General features: G+C 38.2%; 1 protein-coding gene and 1 long non-coding RNA gene across 4 annotated transcripts in view; one reads left to right on the top strand and one right to left on the bottom strand.

The window, feature by feature from the left end:
* The window catches only part of LOC107227009 (SRSF protein kinase 3), a 40,855-nt gene that overhangs the window by 21,369 nt on the left and 6,443 nt on the right, over nucleotides 1–13,043 (top strand). For all 3 annotated transcript variants that reach the window (XM_046735478.1, XM_046735468.1, XM_046735481.1), the window contains one exon: nucleotides 9,290–9,605. In XM_046735478.1, coding sequence (XP_046591434.1) covers nucleotides 9,290–9,605 — 316 coding nt within the window. The remainder of the gene's footprint in view (nucleotides 1–9,289; nucleotides 9,606–13,043) is intronic.
* LOC124293661 lies at nucleotides 5,032–7,199 on the bottom strand. Its single transcript, XR_006903548.1, has 3 exons — nucleotides 6,654–7,199; nucleotides 5,548–6,002; nucleotides 5,032–5,171 (listed from the first exon to the last, which is right to left on the bottom strand). It is a non-coding gene; the product is annotated as an uncharacterized LOC124293661 (long non-coding RNA).

Raw genomic sequence — 13,043 nt, 5'->3', positions numbered from 1 at the left:
TAACAATAAGACAGTGCAACATCAAAATTAAGGGCGTAAATAAGGCGGAACAAGAGAAGTTTCCGGTTCAATTCGAGACAGTCCACCACCTTCGTAGAAGAGTGTATCCACGCAGTCGGAGAATCTTAAATTTCAACGCTTACCAACTCCAATGACTTCAAGGTTGGAATATTTCACAGGATGCCTCTAGATTTCACAAAGGAGCAAATTTGGGCAGGCCTTGTCGTCATGCCGAAAGAGTGATAGAAAAGATGGAGGTATTAAAAAGGAGGGGAGAGTTGGAAGTAGGGGCGTAGGATCCAGAGTACAAGAGTACAGGTATCGCGAAAATATTTGTATGTACATACAGTAGTACCAGCATCAAAAAGATTTAAAAAAATTTAAGAATCGTCAGCGAATTTAACCAAAAAATGAAACGATGTTATAATTGCCACTGTTTTGGACATATGGGGACCAACCGCAACGATCCTTCAAGATGTAACAGGTGTGGGGCTGGCCATGAGGAGGAGAACTGCATAAATCAGGTTAAATGTGTTGACTGTTTGGAACCACACTATGCATCAGACTACGGATGCATCATATTTAAGTTTAATCAATAAGTAGTCAAATTAAGGGACTCCATAGGCACCAACTTTGAGGAGATGGAGGCGTGGACCACGGGGGTACCATAACAGAGGCAGGTACAGCCAAGGTCATAATTCGCGGTAGTGAGAACCTCCTGCCAAGTATTGGGGCAAGTAGCGTTAATAATTGCCATGTTGATGGAGGAAGGCCAGGAGAATCCTGTTTTCAGGTGAGAACTAATAGCCAATATGCCTCAAAATTAGACTCTAGAATAGATGAGGAAGAGAGGAGAGAGACTATGAAAATCAGCCAGGAAATAATTGATATCAGAAGAATTTTGATAAGCCAAAAAGTTAAGGGCTGAGAATTACTTACGATTCTCAATCAAAGAGAGGCCCTGGCCATAAATGAGGCAATGGAGAAAAGAGGCAGCAGATTTAACTCCTTTCCCATACATGATAAATAAATAATTCATCGATCCCAGGTCTAGCCACCTTGTACATACACGCCTGCCTGATTGGGGACTACGAGGAACCGGGTTCGCCCCCCTCTACAATTAGAGAGGTGTAGTTGAGGAATCCGTCCAATACGAACTCAACCGGTGTGCGCAATACCCACTATAGAGAAACGATATAAGAAACCCCCGAGGAGAATGGGTTGCGGACATCCTTTCAGAAGTAAATCTAGGAATCATCAATAATGGACAAGTTACCACAATCCAATCAGAACTGGGAAAAAATAGAGTCCCCGACATAACAATCATCACCAGCACTCTGAGTGTAATTACGCAATGGAAAGTATTGCCGGATACAACGAAGAGTGACCACTTTCCTAGTAAAAGAAGGGAGAGAAGTTCCATATCATTGATACATGGTCCATAATTGGTACGAAAAGAGCAAGGTGGGAGGCCTTTGTCACAGAGTTTAAAAAGTTATGCAAAGAAAGGGAAGCCGTTAACGAGGGAAACTTTCTTATCAAATATGATCACTTAACAAACACACCTACTAACGGAGAAATAAATCAGGCTCATTGACCGAGTTCTATGTGACAGGAGAATAATTGGATATTCGGATGGGAGAAATATAGGAGAAAAGACGACAAGCAAGGGACTTCCGAAAGGAACTATCCTTAGTCCCCCACTCTTCAACATCTATCTCAGGGATATAGTACCTTCCGGAAAATGTAACTCCATCTTACGCGGATGATATGAGGATCTTGACTTCTAATGCTAGTTCACTATCGGTAGCTAGAGCGCTACAGAAATATCTAACCGCCCTGGGGGGTAAACTCTTCACAAATTACTTACAGATCTCGTGTTTAAAGACGAAGTCGATTATTTTTAACTACAAGAAAACGCATATTAGACCGAACACAGTTAGTTTAAAAATTTATAGAAATGTGGTAAGTAACGTTAGTCAGACTCGATATCTCGAGGTAACGTGAGATGCGAAACTTAGTTGGAAGCCACACACTGATGCAGTTAGAAGCAAAGCTGGAAAATTGCTGAACATCTTACAATCAATAGCGAGCATTAAATGGGGATCCCATCCAAAGACACTAATTCAGGTATAAATGGGCCTAGTTAGACCGGGTTTGGGATGGGCAGGACTGCTAGTGGGCACAATTCAGCTATGAGAACAGGTCTAGATTGCTTTTAAGCCACCCCAATCAACACAGTCATACATTTAAGCGGTTTGGTTACGCTAAAGGATAGATTTGACAAATTATTCAACCGATTCTTATCCAAAAGGTTGGCTAACGGAAAGAGTTTCATAGAATGAAAGCTCAAGAAGATCCGGGTGTTGAAAAATCAAAGTTATATAGATAATGGGCAGGCTCTAGACTCGAAACTATAACACCTTTGGCAAAATATGAGAGTGGTACTCAGATTGCTGGGAAAGGAGAAAGGCTGAGTCACATACAGGATAGACTTTCATACCTTATTTCTCAGTAATGACGTAAACTTTGAATGGGGTAAATATTGAAAACCAAGACAGGTAATTCCACGGACTTCAAAATCTTGATTGAGTTTGAGTACTCAAATTACAAAGTAGCCTATTCGAATAGGTCAAGGCGTCCCAACAATAAAGTAAGTAGCATAGGAGTTTGTGTAAACTAATATCCACATCCTCCTATAACCTGGTCGGCAGATCCGAAAAGAAGCATAGATAATCTAGGAATAATGACCATTTACCATGGAATACAAAGGATTTAAGGACAAGGAAGTAAAAGGGAATATACTGGTGTGTACAGACTCGTTAAGGGCAGTTGAAAGTACCCAAAAAGAGGGACTGGAACTCGGACTGGACACCAAAATTTCCAAGACATTGGCCCTTATAAGAAAAGCCGTGTTAGAAGAAAAGAGCAAGGGCTATGACATTGCCATTATGTCATTATGTATCTCTGCACACTGCGGTATAGAAGGAAACGTGCGAGCGAACACCCTAGCCAAAGAGGAGAGTAACAAGGTCTAAGTGGACCTCATGGGTCTATCATATAAAGAATTATACCCTATCTTTAGAGACCAATCAAGTAAGAACACTGAAAGGTTCATACAGACCTATGGTAGTCCGCCAATATCTAAAGGAGTGAGATACACCAGAATGGCGGGAAGTTTCAAACTCAGTCCATGGTTTAGAAATTTGATCTCGGACACGGTCCGAATTAGTATCGTCAATAGACTAAAAACAGGGCATACAAGAACGAAAGCTCACTTCGAGAGAATGAATATCGCTGAACCTATTTAGCTCGAGTTGCAACATCAAACCCTGATTAACTCCTGAGCATCCGCATACAGTGCAACTCGGGATCCAACAAACTCCGCGTTACGTCCGGTGAAAGTTCGACGGTTAGAGCTTATACAGAGTACTAAATTGTAGTTGAATGCGTTTTTCAATTTGTCAGTATGTGAGGGTGGTAACTTTATGGATCTAGAAAAGAAATGCGCGGCGGCACGGGGGTGCTGAGCTTGACTTGCCGCGCCACGCAACCAGTGTTTCACTTTTTTAATTGTTATTAACAAAAAAAGTAGAATCCGTCGAGATTTCGGCCTACAAAAATACAGGTCTTACAAATTTTAGTAAAGATTTCCATCTATATTTTTTTTTACTTCCTATAATGAAAAATTGAGTTTACACTTGTTTGAAAAACCTTAGTTACATGTTTTCTTTTCTGGTGATTCATACCGGTAACTTTCTGTATGTATGGATTCACGCTGTCGAATTCACTTTCGCCTATAATGAATGAATGAGCACCTAAGAGTATAATCCGGCAAGGGAGCAGATAATCTGTCTGTCGCTATTCTCAGAATTGTGACGTCACCGAACGACTGCTGAACGCTTCATGATACGACCAACCACCCCATATAAAAGCGCCATCGCGGAGGGGCGCTCACTTCTAGTCTGACCACAGCCGAGCTTGTTCAGCGTTGAGATTTACAAACACCCATTCCTTGGTTGAATCACTAGTTGATACTGAATACGCTCTGTTCCTTTACCGCACCGAGTTTGTGCATTGGTTTATTTGTTTGCTCACCCAGTTCAAGCACCTGGTTCGTGCACTTATTCAAGGCATTTAGTTCGTGCAACCTGCCTGAGATCCTTTCAAGCACCTACTTCGTGCACTCATCCAAGGCACGTAGTTCGTGCAACCTTCCTGAGATCCTTTCAAGCACCTAGTTCGTGCACTCGTCCAAGGTACCTAGTTCGTGCAACCTTCCTGAGATCCTTTCAAGCACCTAGTTCGTGCACTCATCCAAGGCACCTAGTTCGTGCAACCTTCCTGAGATCCTTTCAGGCACCTTGTTCGTGCAACCTTCTTGAGAGCATTTAATCCACATACGTAGCGCCTATTTCGCGCTCTTTTCTCTAGTCGACTTGTTCGATTACATTCATAAAACGCATTATGTGTACTGTTTTCTTACAGCCTGGATATTGTCTACTTACATTGGAAAATAACCAACTTGTGTCTACGTTCCTAGACGAACCTCCTCAACCAACAACGAACTAATACTATTTCTTTACTTCACAGATTCTTCCAATACCGACCTACTTACGCTGCGTGATAATACCACTCTTACTCTTCCAATTTCATTAATTGTCTTATCTTATGTCAGTTGTTATACTTCTCTTTACAATATATCCTTTACTCTCACAGACACATTTTGGTCCGTTAACCGAGCCATCCGAAGCATTCTCCTATTTCAAACAACACTAGATTTTGACATTTTAAGTTCCAAAGAATCACCTCCGACCATTTCCGGATAGAAACGCGCGTGCGTGTGTATATGTGTGTATAGCAATATCTCGAAAATTAATTTGACAGATCTGGAAGACTTTGGAAATTGGTGGAAAAAACACACTGTACTCTCTTAAGGGTGGAAACTCAGTTGGAACGTCCAAAAAAAGGCTTTTTTTCGAATTTTTTTTGGCCAAACGACAAAATAATTTATAACAATAGTTTTTCCATATGAAAGATATATATTTAAAGTACACATTACAATTTTTTCAAAGAAAAATATTTAAAAATAAGCCGGTAAGAGGCAATCGGCGAGACGTCTGCAAAAAAAAGGGTGTTGCGGTGATCACTCTCGCGCTGCAACGGATCATCTAAAACCAACAAAAGAGGGGGAGATCTTTAGTTAATGATATAATGTATAATAAATCACTCCGGATGAACGAAGGGTTTTGAAAAATTTCAATTTTTCACAAAATGGCCGACGTTGAAAGTCAAAAGTGTTGTTTTGACCAAAATTTCACTGACATTTTCGGCTATATAAAAAAAATAAATGTCCAAAAAAAAAAAAAAATCCTTCGTTCATCCGGAGGACAACTATATATAGAATTAGTGTGACAAATTTCAAACCGATCGGTAAAGCCGTTCTCAAGTTACAGTGATCACCGACTTCGAAATCATGATTTCCAGAAAAACGCATTTAGAGTTTTCAGTACGATTTGCATGCAAATAAAAAATTTATTTTGTTACTTAGATTGAATTGTCTATTCCTGGGCCATATACCACGCCTTCTTCCGCTTTGTTAGCTGCACCTGCAGCAATTTTGTGTCGACGACGAGCTACCCTTGCCTCTCGAGTATTTTCGAGGGAGCACCGGTTAGCTTTGTCATACACGACGCCATTCAAAGTTATATATCTTGGCGAATAACGGTACGATTTGCTTGTAATTGGTCGGAAAATACTCTTGAAATATTGTACTTTTAGAAAATGGAAAAAAAAGAAATCGATTTTTTCAAAATTCCAACTGGGTCTCCCCTTTTAATTACGGCCGCATCTGTACAAGAGAGGAAGCGATTTTGCAGGAATCGAAGACCCCCCCTACCCCACGTTATAAAAAAAGTCGCACTCTCAGCAGGGCCAGCCTCTCGTGCACGCTCATATACGTTGTTTACATCGGATGGACTCCAGTTTCATTTTATTTTAACCTGAAAAAATATTTATGTTTCAATATTTTATCAACACATTTTTTTTATTATACATAATTATTCATGTAAACGTTTTACACGACAGATTGTGTGTTCAAAGGGGATAAGTTCGTTTATGTGGTAATAGAACTGACAGAACTATTGCATTTGCTGCGCGGCTCTATTGATAATGAGAGACTTTTGCTTCAAAGATAAACTTAGGTCGAGGAGTGGGGGATAGCAACCGTGTACGAAAGCGGGGAAGTAGCCCTATGGAGAGAGTACACTGTATTACTCAGATTTATTTCAGAAGGTCTTGATTGAAAAATTGATAGCACATCAAGAAAAGTGTATCCTATATTGAATCACGGGTGAAAGTTTTCGTTTTTTTCAAAAACTTGAGTAAAAATCGATATTTCATATCACAACAATTTTGTTCCGAGAGTAAGTTATTTCTGAGAAGTAAAATGTCATAAGTTTTCAATCGGTAATTAGTGTAATTATAAAGAAGAATGTTTTGGGACACAGTTTAACTGTCAAAAGAGTAACTCGCAAAATTTTCTTTTCAAATCTAATAATGAAAATTCAAAATTCCTTTGACTTGAGTGAGAATTACTCAAATGTATTTGTTTTATGAATTACTCGCAGATACAGTCACTGCTAGATTCTCACCAGCTTTTATTACTGTCACAGATGATGAAAATGATGAATATTATGTTGACGGTGCGATGATCAATTTGGCGGCGACAATGACGACAATCAATATTACACATCCGAATCCTACAGTATATAGAATTTTGCGAGTGTATTTTTTTTCTCTAGTAATGCTAAACAATTCCCAGTAACGAACGGTGAATGACGAACAGCATTGTACAGTTATGATAAAAGATGAGAGTCGACCGGAAACACGAAGAAGGGGGTCATTACGCATACTTTGTTATTATGGTTTGAGTATAATTTATTCATTAAAAATAGCATGTTTATCGGCCGTGTGATACCACTACCAATTCCGGTGGTGATTATGAAGCCTTAAACATAGTCGCGGGTTATCTCCTTTTTTTTATGTAAGATCTCACATTCGCTTGTCCGCGAACGTTCGTACAGTGATATTCACGTATGCCTATCGGCTACCTTTCGGTTGCCCATTTTCCGTCCGAACCAAAATGCGACTTCGATTCTATACGAATTATGTAATATTGCGTCCCCTTCTCTCACGTCGGCTGTATCGCCAACCATTATCGCAAAATTCGTATTGAATCGAATTCGCGTTTTGTTTCGGACCGAAAATAGGTAGCTGAAAGTGAGTAGGCATACATGAATATCACTGTACTATCTCGGGCGTTGCCTACGCATGCTCTCAAGCAACTCGCTAGCTCACGCATGCGTACGAGCTAACAACTCTGCTGCGGCACGGCGGCGCTCAGTACTGTGCTTGAGCGTGTCGACGCCACGACGGTTCGGTACGAACTGATCGATTTCGGACCTCAGCATGGTCAGAGCATGCGCATAATCGATTACTCTATCGGACAGGCCAACATCTTTTTCGCTCCAATGAAACGCTTGGTAGTGAGCTTACGTCATACAGAACACCATCTTTGTTACTACTTATGTTTATGCGAATTTCAATAACAGTTGCATTCGTTTAGTCGATCAAAATACTCGTGAGTATGAATGGCGCTTATTGTTTCGTTCCAAATATGCAAAGAAAATGCGTAATAACAAATGATAATCACACTTCATCTATAAGAATAAGACAAAGAATAATGTTGGTCCTCTGAGTATCCGTAGCGCGTCCGACCGCAAATCTACGTTAACGTACCGCGTTGTCGCTGTTTGCCAGGGTGTTCGGCTTAAGATTTTTTTCTTCCTTTTTGTTTTTGGAATCTTGAAGGTATACTCTAATTAATAAACTTTGTTCCAATCTTAATGAAATGACGTAAGTAAATTGCTCTCTACCTCTACTTTTTTTTTACGAATAGCAAGGTTTTTTTTACCTTTGATATAGTAGTAAACTCATCTTGAATCACTGAATGAAAGGAACGAAATATTAGAAATACAGTGAAAAATAATAGATTTTATAAATCTTCATATTTCATGTGGACATCAGAATAAAAAATTATTTTGAACCCTAACGGGTCACTGGGGGTGAATTTCACCCTAAATATTTTTCAAACTCCTCGTACAGTCCCTTAGTCGTGAAAATATACCTCTTCGCGCCATTCCTCGTGCGAAATAAAGGTCTTTTTCGACATTTTTGGCATTTGCTTTAGCTTTGCCGATGATTTATAATATTTAAAAAGTCAATTTTAGCTAGGAAGACTAAGAGAGCTTTATATGCGATTCTTAAACAATACCTAGACATTGAAAAAAAAATTCTAGAACTCATTTTTGAAGTAAAATATCACTTATTCCCAATTGAACACACAATCTTTCATGTAAAATGTTTACATAAATAATTATGTAAAAAAAAAAAAACTGATGTATTAATAAAATATTGACACACAAGTATATTTCCAGGCTAAAATGAAATGAAATGGGAGTCTAGCCGATATAAATAATGTATCCGCGCGTCTGAGAGACGCTCGCGCAAAGGTAACTGGTGCAGGGCCTCCGAATTCTTAAAAATCGCTTCCCCTCTTGTACTGTTGCGGCCCTATTGAGAGAGTGCATTGTAAACCTCGAAACCGATTTTGACATAAGAAAATTAATATTTGAGAATATCAGACTTGAAGAGTATGTTTTTATACATTGAAATTTCAGATCAAGTCATCGAAGTAATAAGACTGAAGAAAATGTGCTTAGTTCAAGTTGTTTGTTTAATACAGCGTCTTCTAGGAGCTATATTCTTGAAAACAATTGTTTGAGAATATTTCTACACGAAAGAATTTGTTAAAAAAAATAATCTGCTTATAATGTTTCAAAATATGTCAAGAAATAATTGAGTCATCATGTTTATTAAAAAGATATGCAAAGTCGCAAGCAATTTTCCTATGATAAAAAGGTCTAGAATATCACATCTAAAAATTCCACAAAGCCGTATCATAGAACGAAATGAAATAATTTACAATTGGGTAACTATTCATTGGAATAATTCGGTTCATCACATCATATTTTACGATTTAATCATTATTAATGGACAGAGACATAATTAGTATGCCGCTTCCAAGTTATCCACAAATTCAGTCCTGGGTAACTGCGCTACTTTAATTTATCAAATGTAATGTATAATCGAAGTCTTCTTTCAGCCTCTACAACGTATCGCTCGTTACAGTTATGTTTCTAAAACTACTGTGAATGTTTTGTTACAGGATAAACGATTTGTTGCTCTTAAAGTTGTAAAGTCAGCATCCCACTTCACGGAAACTGCTTTGGATGAAATAAAACTACTCAAAGACGTCCGCGACACAGATGTCAACGACCCAAAGCGGAATAAGACCGTCCAGTTGCTGAACGATTTTAGAATCAGTGGAATTAATGGCCTCCATGTTTGCATGGTGTTCGAAGTCCTTGGTCACAACCTCCTCAAACTCATCATAAAGTCGAACTACAGAGGCATTCCAAGAACCAATGTGAAGAGCATCATCAGACAAGTTCTCGAAGGCTTGGATTATCTTCATAACAAATGTAATACTAATGAAAATACAATTACTTAATGTCCAATTAATAATTTCGAATTTCACGGCCGCACGTGCAATTCGAATGATTCTCTCCCCTTACGGTAGTGCCTAGTTCGACAGCGCGGGTTCTTTGTTGTCTTTGCGCTCATTGTCAGTGAAACCACGTGGCAGAAAGACGAAGGCTGAAGGTGGTTTGCCATTAGCATAAAAAGTTCTGGCCCACCTGTAGAGCACGCCACGGCATTTGAACCAGCTGAGAAAAGCGGAGACCTTGCGTGTTGTACCAAAAACTGACATCCATTGCATTAGGCCACATTGAGTTTATGTCTCAGTCGGTTGTGTAGCGCACTACATAGGGTCGGACTCTGCTCCGCTCGGATATAATATTTTCGTTCACGGTGTGCTATGTTTCTAGAGAACTACAAGCCGAGCTATAATTTGCTTCGGGGTACCTACGATAAAAAAGCTTTTATGATTCTTTTTAAGTGCAATAAAAAAAAAAAAAAAGAATTACCGATACCGAAATTTGATGATATTCCGTTTTTGTTTTTACTTTTATTGAAAAAATAGAACCATATTTTCCATTATTGTATAATGCTTAGTATCAATGAAAACCGCGTGAAACAATGAATTGAAAACGCTGTTAATTTGATTGATTTCCTACAGCAGGATAGGAGTTAAATACATTCAAATACAATAATGCGCACGCCAAAGTCAAAAGGTTTGATCCCTATAACTTTGATAATCATTTATGATAGGGCAAAAACTGGCCTCTAACTGGAGTATAGATGAACTAAATCAGAGTCCGATTTGAAAATTTTTTTGTGCGTTTTGGCTTGTGAAAAATAATGCGCCGTATTAGCATGACCCTTAGAGTAGACTTGTGAGAATTTTGATCGAGCCGCCCATAAGTCGATTTCAAATAAATTAATAAAAATCTCTTCCACAGAACGGTTAAATTTCATATATACTACTATATATTCAGTACACAGTGAATTTATGGCGAACCGGGACGTTCAAATGTGCATGCAGCGACATGTGCACAAATTTAATAAGACTGAACGCGCGCTACGAACTGCTGCGAGCCACTCTACTAAAATAACGTGGAAAATGATTGATGAAATCGATTTTAGTGGTAGCAAGTGGTAAATTCAATATTCTGTAATAAGCTTCGTAGTCCGTACTAAGTATTGGGCGCTGGTCAAATTTCTGAATGATTAAAAGCCCGAATGGTCAAACCTTCAACCGATAAGAATTCTAAATGGTCAAAACTTAGAAAATCACACCAACCTTTACATATGTGGCAAATGCTTCACGCTTGTGCAGTAAAAGCTTTACGGTATATGTGAAGTTTGGTAACCACCAGAGTCTTGACTATTCAGAGTTTTGGCAATTCGGAATTTTGATCGTTTTTACCTTTAGCCGCACGCATCATTTTGCTGCTTCAAAAATGATGAAAGCCGTAATATGAAAATTGTAACATTTTGATTCACACATTCTAGCAAAAACGTAGAAGCTTAAAAAAAGAACAACAAAACCTGGTGTGTTCACTTTTTCGGTATATAATTTTTTGTGTTACTGTTATTCCAAAAGCCAGCAAAATTATTCTTTCGAAAATTGTTGTAACTAAAATGTTAAAGACATAAACATATTATTCATGTGTACCGAAAGTAACAACATACCAACGAAATTTTGGTTTATCTGTTTTCTTCGGGAATTCATTTTCAAAAATTTTGTTCTTTTTCAATAAAGCTGGCATCAAGTTCGTGTAGCAACAAATTTACTATTGCAATTTCGTAGAATCCCTGCCATTTCATTATTTCTGCGACAAATCAAAATGTATTGGGCGTGTTTTGGTTCTGAATTGTGTATAAAATGGGCCTGTTAAGCCATTTACCGCGACTGAGATACGTGGACCGCGGTATTTTGATGTATGTACGTCAACGTCGAAATCGACTTAGGCACCACCTTAAGCAGGGCATAGGGTTATTCAACCCTTTTTTTCGAGATATTTAACTGATTCGGAAATTTATATTCATCGATGAGCATATTATTTACAATAAGTATCATGCGTATTTAAAGATTATTATTTAAAACAACTAATATTCAATAAATGTACAGTTCAAAGAATGTTACGAATGTCCGAAAATTATTATAAAATGACCGGGAAAATACGGGAGTTATACGAGATTTTTCAGGTACCGTGTCGCTGGTCACGTTAGTTGCAAAAATAACATTTTTCATACTGTTTATTACAAGTTGAAGTGGCGCGTTTCCCCCACTCCACCTCAATGCAAAAATTGTGCAGCCAGCTCAAGAGACTGGCTTGCACTTCTACATTTTTTTTTTGAATATCTCACGCGGTATCCCATCTGATCCGAGCTAGGAACTTGGTTAACAATGTTGCCCCAATTAATGGTAGATCTACCAACAGCATTTTATGGTCAACTTTGAATAAAACTAATACCAACGCTTAAATGCATCTTCGATTTCACTTGTCAGAATTGTCTTGTGTCAAAATAAATGTGTAAACAATTAACTATCACGTTTCCTGCAATGATCTTAATAGAGATTTGATGTATAAAATTCACTCAGATACCTTTTTTAGTACGGGTAGATTTTGATAATATTTACAATTTATAAAAATCTGTATATTTCTCGGTGAATATGTGATTTATCAAGTAATAGAAGTAAGTGTATGTATCTTATCAAGATCTACAAAAAAGAATTTCCCATGATTTTCGATATTTCAAACTTTAGTCGATATATTTGAAAGAGTACATTATACAATATTTCGGTAACGCAGTGTAATATAAAAATTTTCACCGACAGAAGCTCTAAACGGAAACTTTTCTGAATTTTTTTGAACTCGAAGCAAAGTAGGTCTTTTTACGCCGAGCATAAGTTTTCAGTATGAGTCGTAGGCGAACGCGTGCGCGAGAAAACGAGTTTTCGACACATGTGTGGTAAAAAATACTCTATTCCCGGTTCAACCATAATGTTAACTTTTCCGACCTAAAAAGTGGGACGAAAGTGGCGTATTTGTCCCGCAAATATTGATAGAACGTGTTACAAATTGATGTGTAACATCTTAGTTCTCGGAATGTGGCATTTGGTGGGTCTAATTTCGTGAATGCGACGAAAACGTGTAACAGGAAATATGGGGAAGCGCATGCTATTCAATTCACTATAATATGATTCTTCGGTACAGCCTGCAGTTGGTGCTTGTACTGCAGCGTGCTAGCAAGCACGGCGAACACCAACATTTTCATAACTTTGGAAAAGAGAGAGAAAGAGAAAGAAGAAGCTATCAACCGTTTTTTCTATAAATGCCTGACAATTATTTTTATTGTACTACCAAGTTTTTTTTTTTTTTTTTTTTTTAATTCAATTTTATTTTATAAAAAGTATAATTAAAGTGTAATAACACCCGATGGGGGCATCG

Source organism: Neodiprion lecontei, chromosome 1 (genome assembly GCF_021901455.1).
Source record: "Neodiprion lecontei isolate iyNeoLeco1 chromosome 1, iyNeoLeco1.1, whole genome shotgun sequence".
Classification (NCBI taxonomy): Eukaryota; Metazoa; Arthropoda; class Insecta; order Hymenoptera; family Diprionidae; genus Neodiprion; species Neodiprion lecontei.
This window is presented reverse-complemented; position numbering and strand designations above follow the sequence as displayed.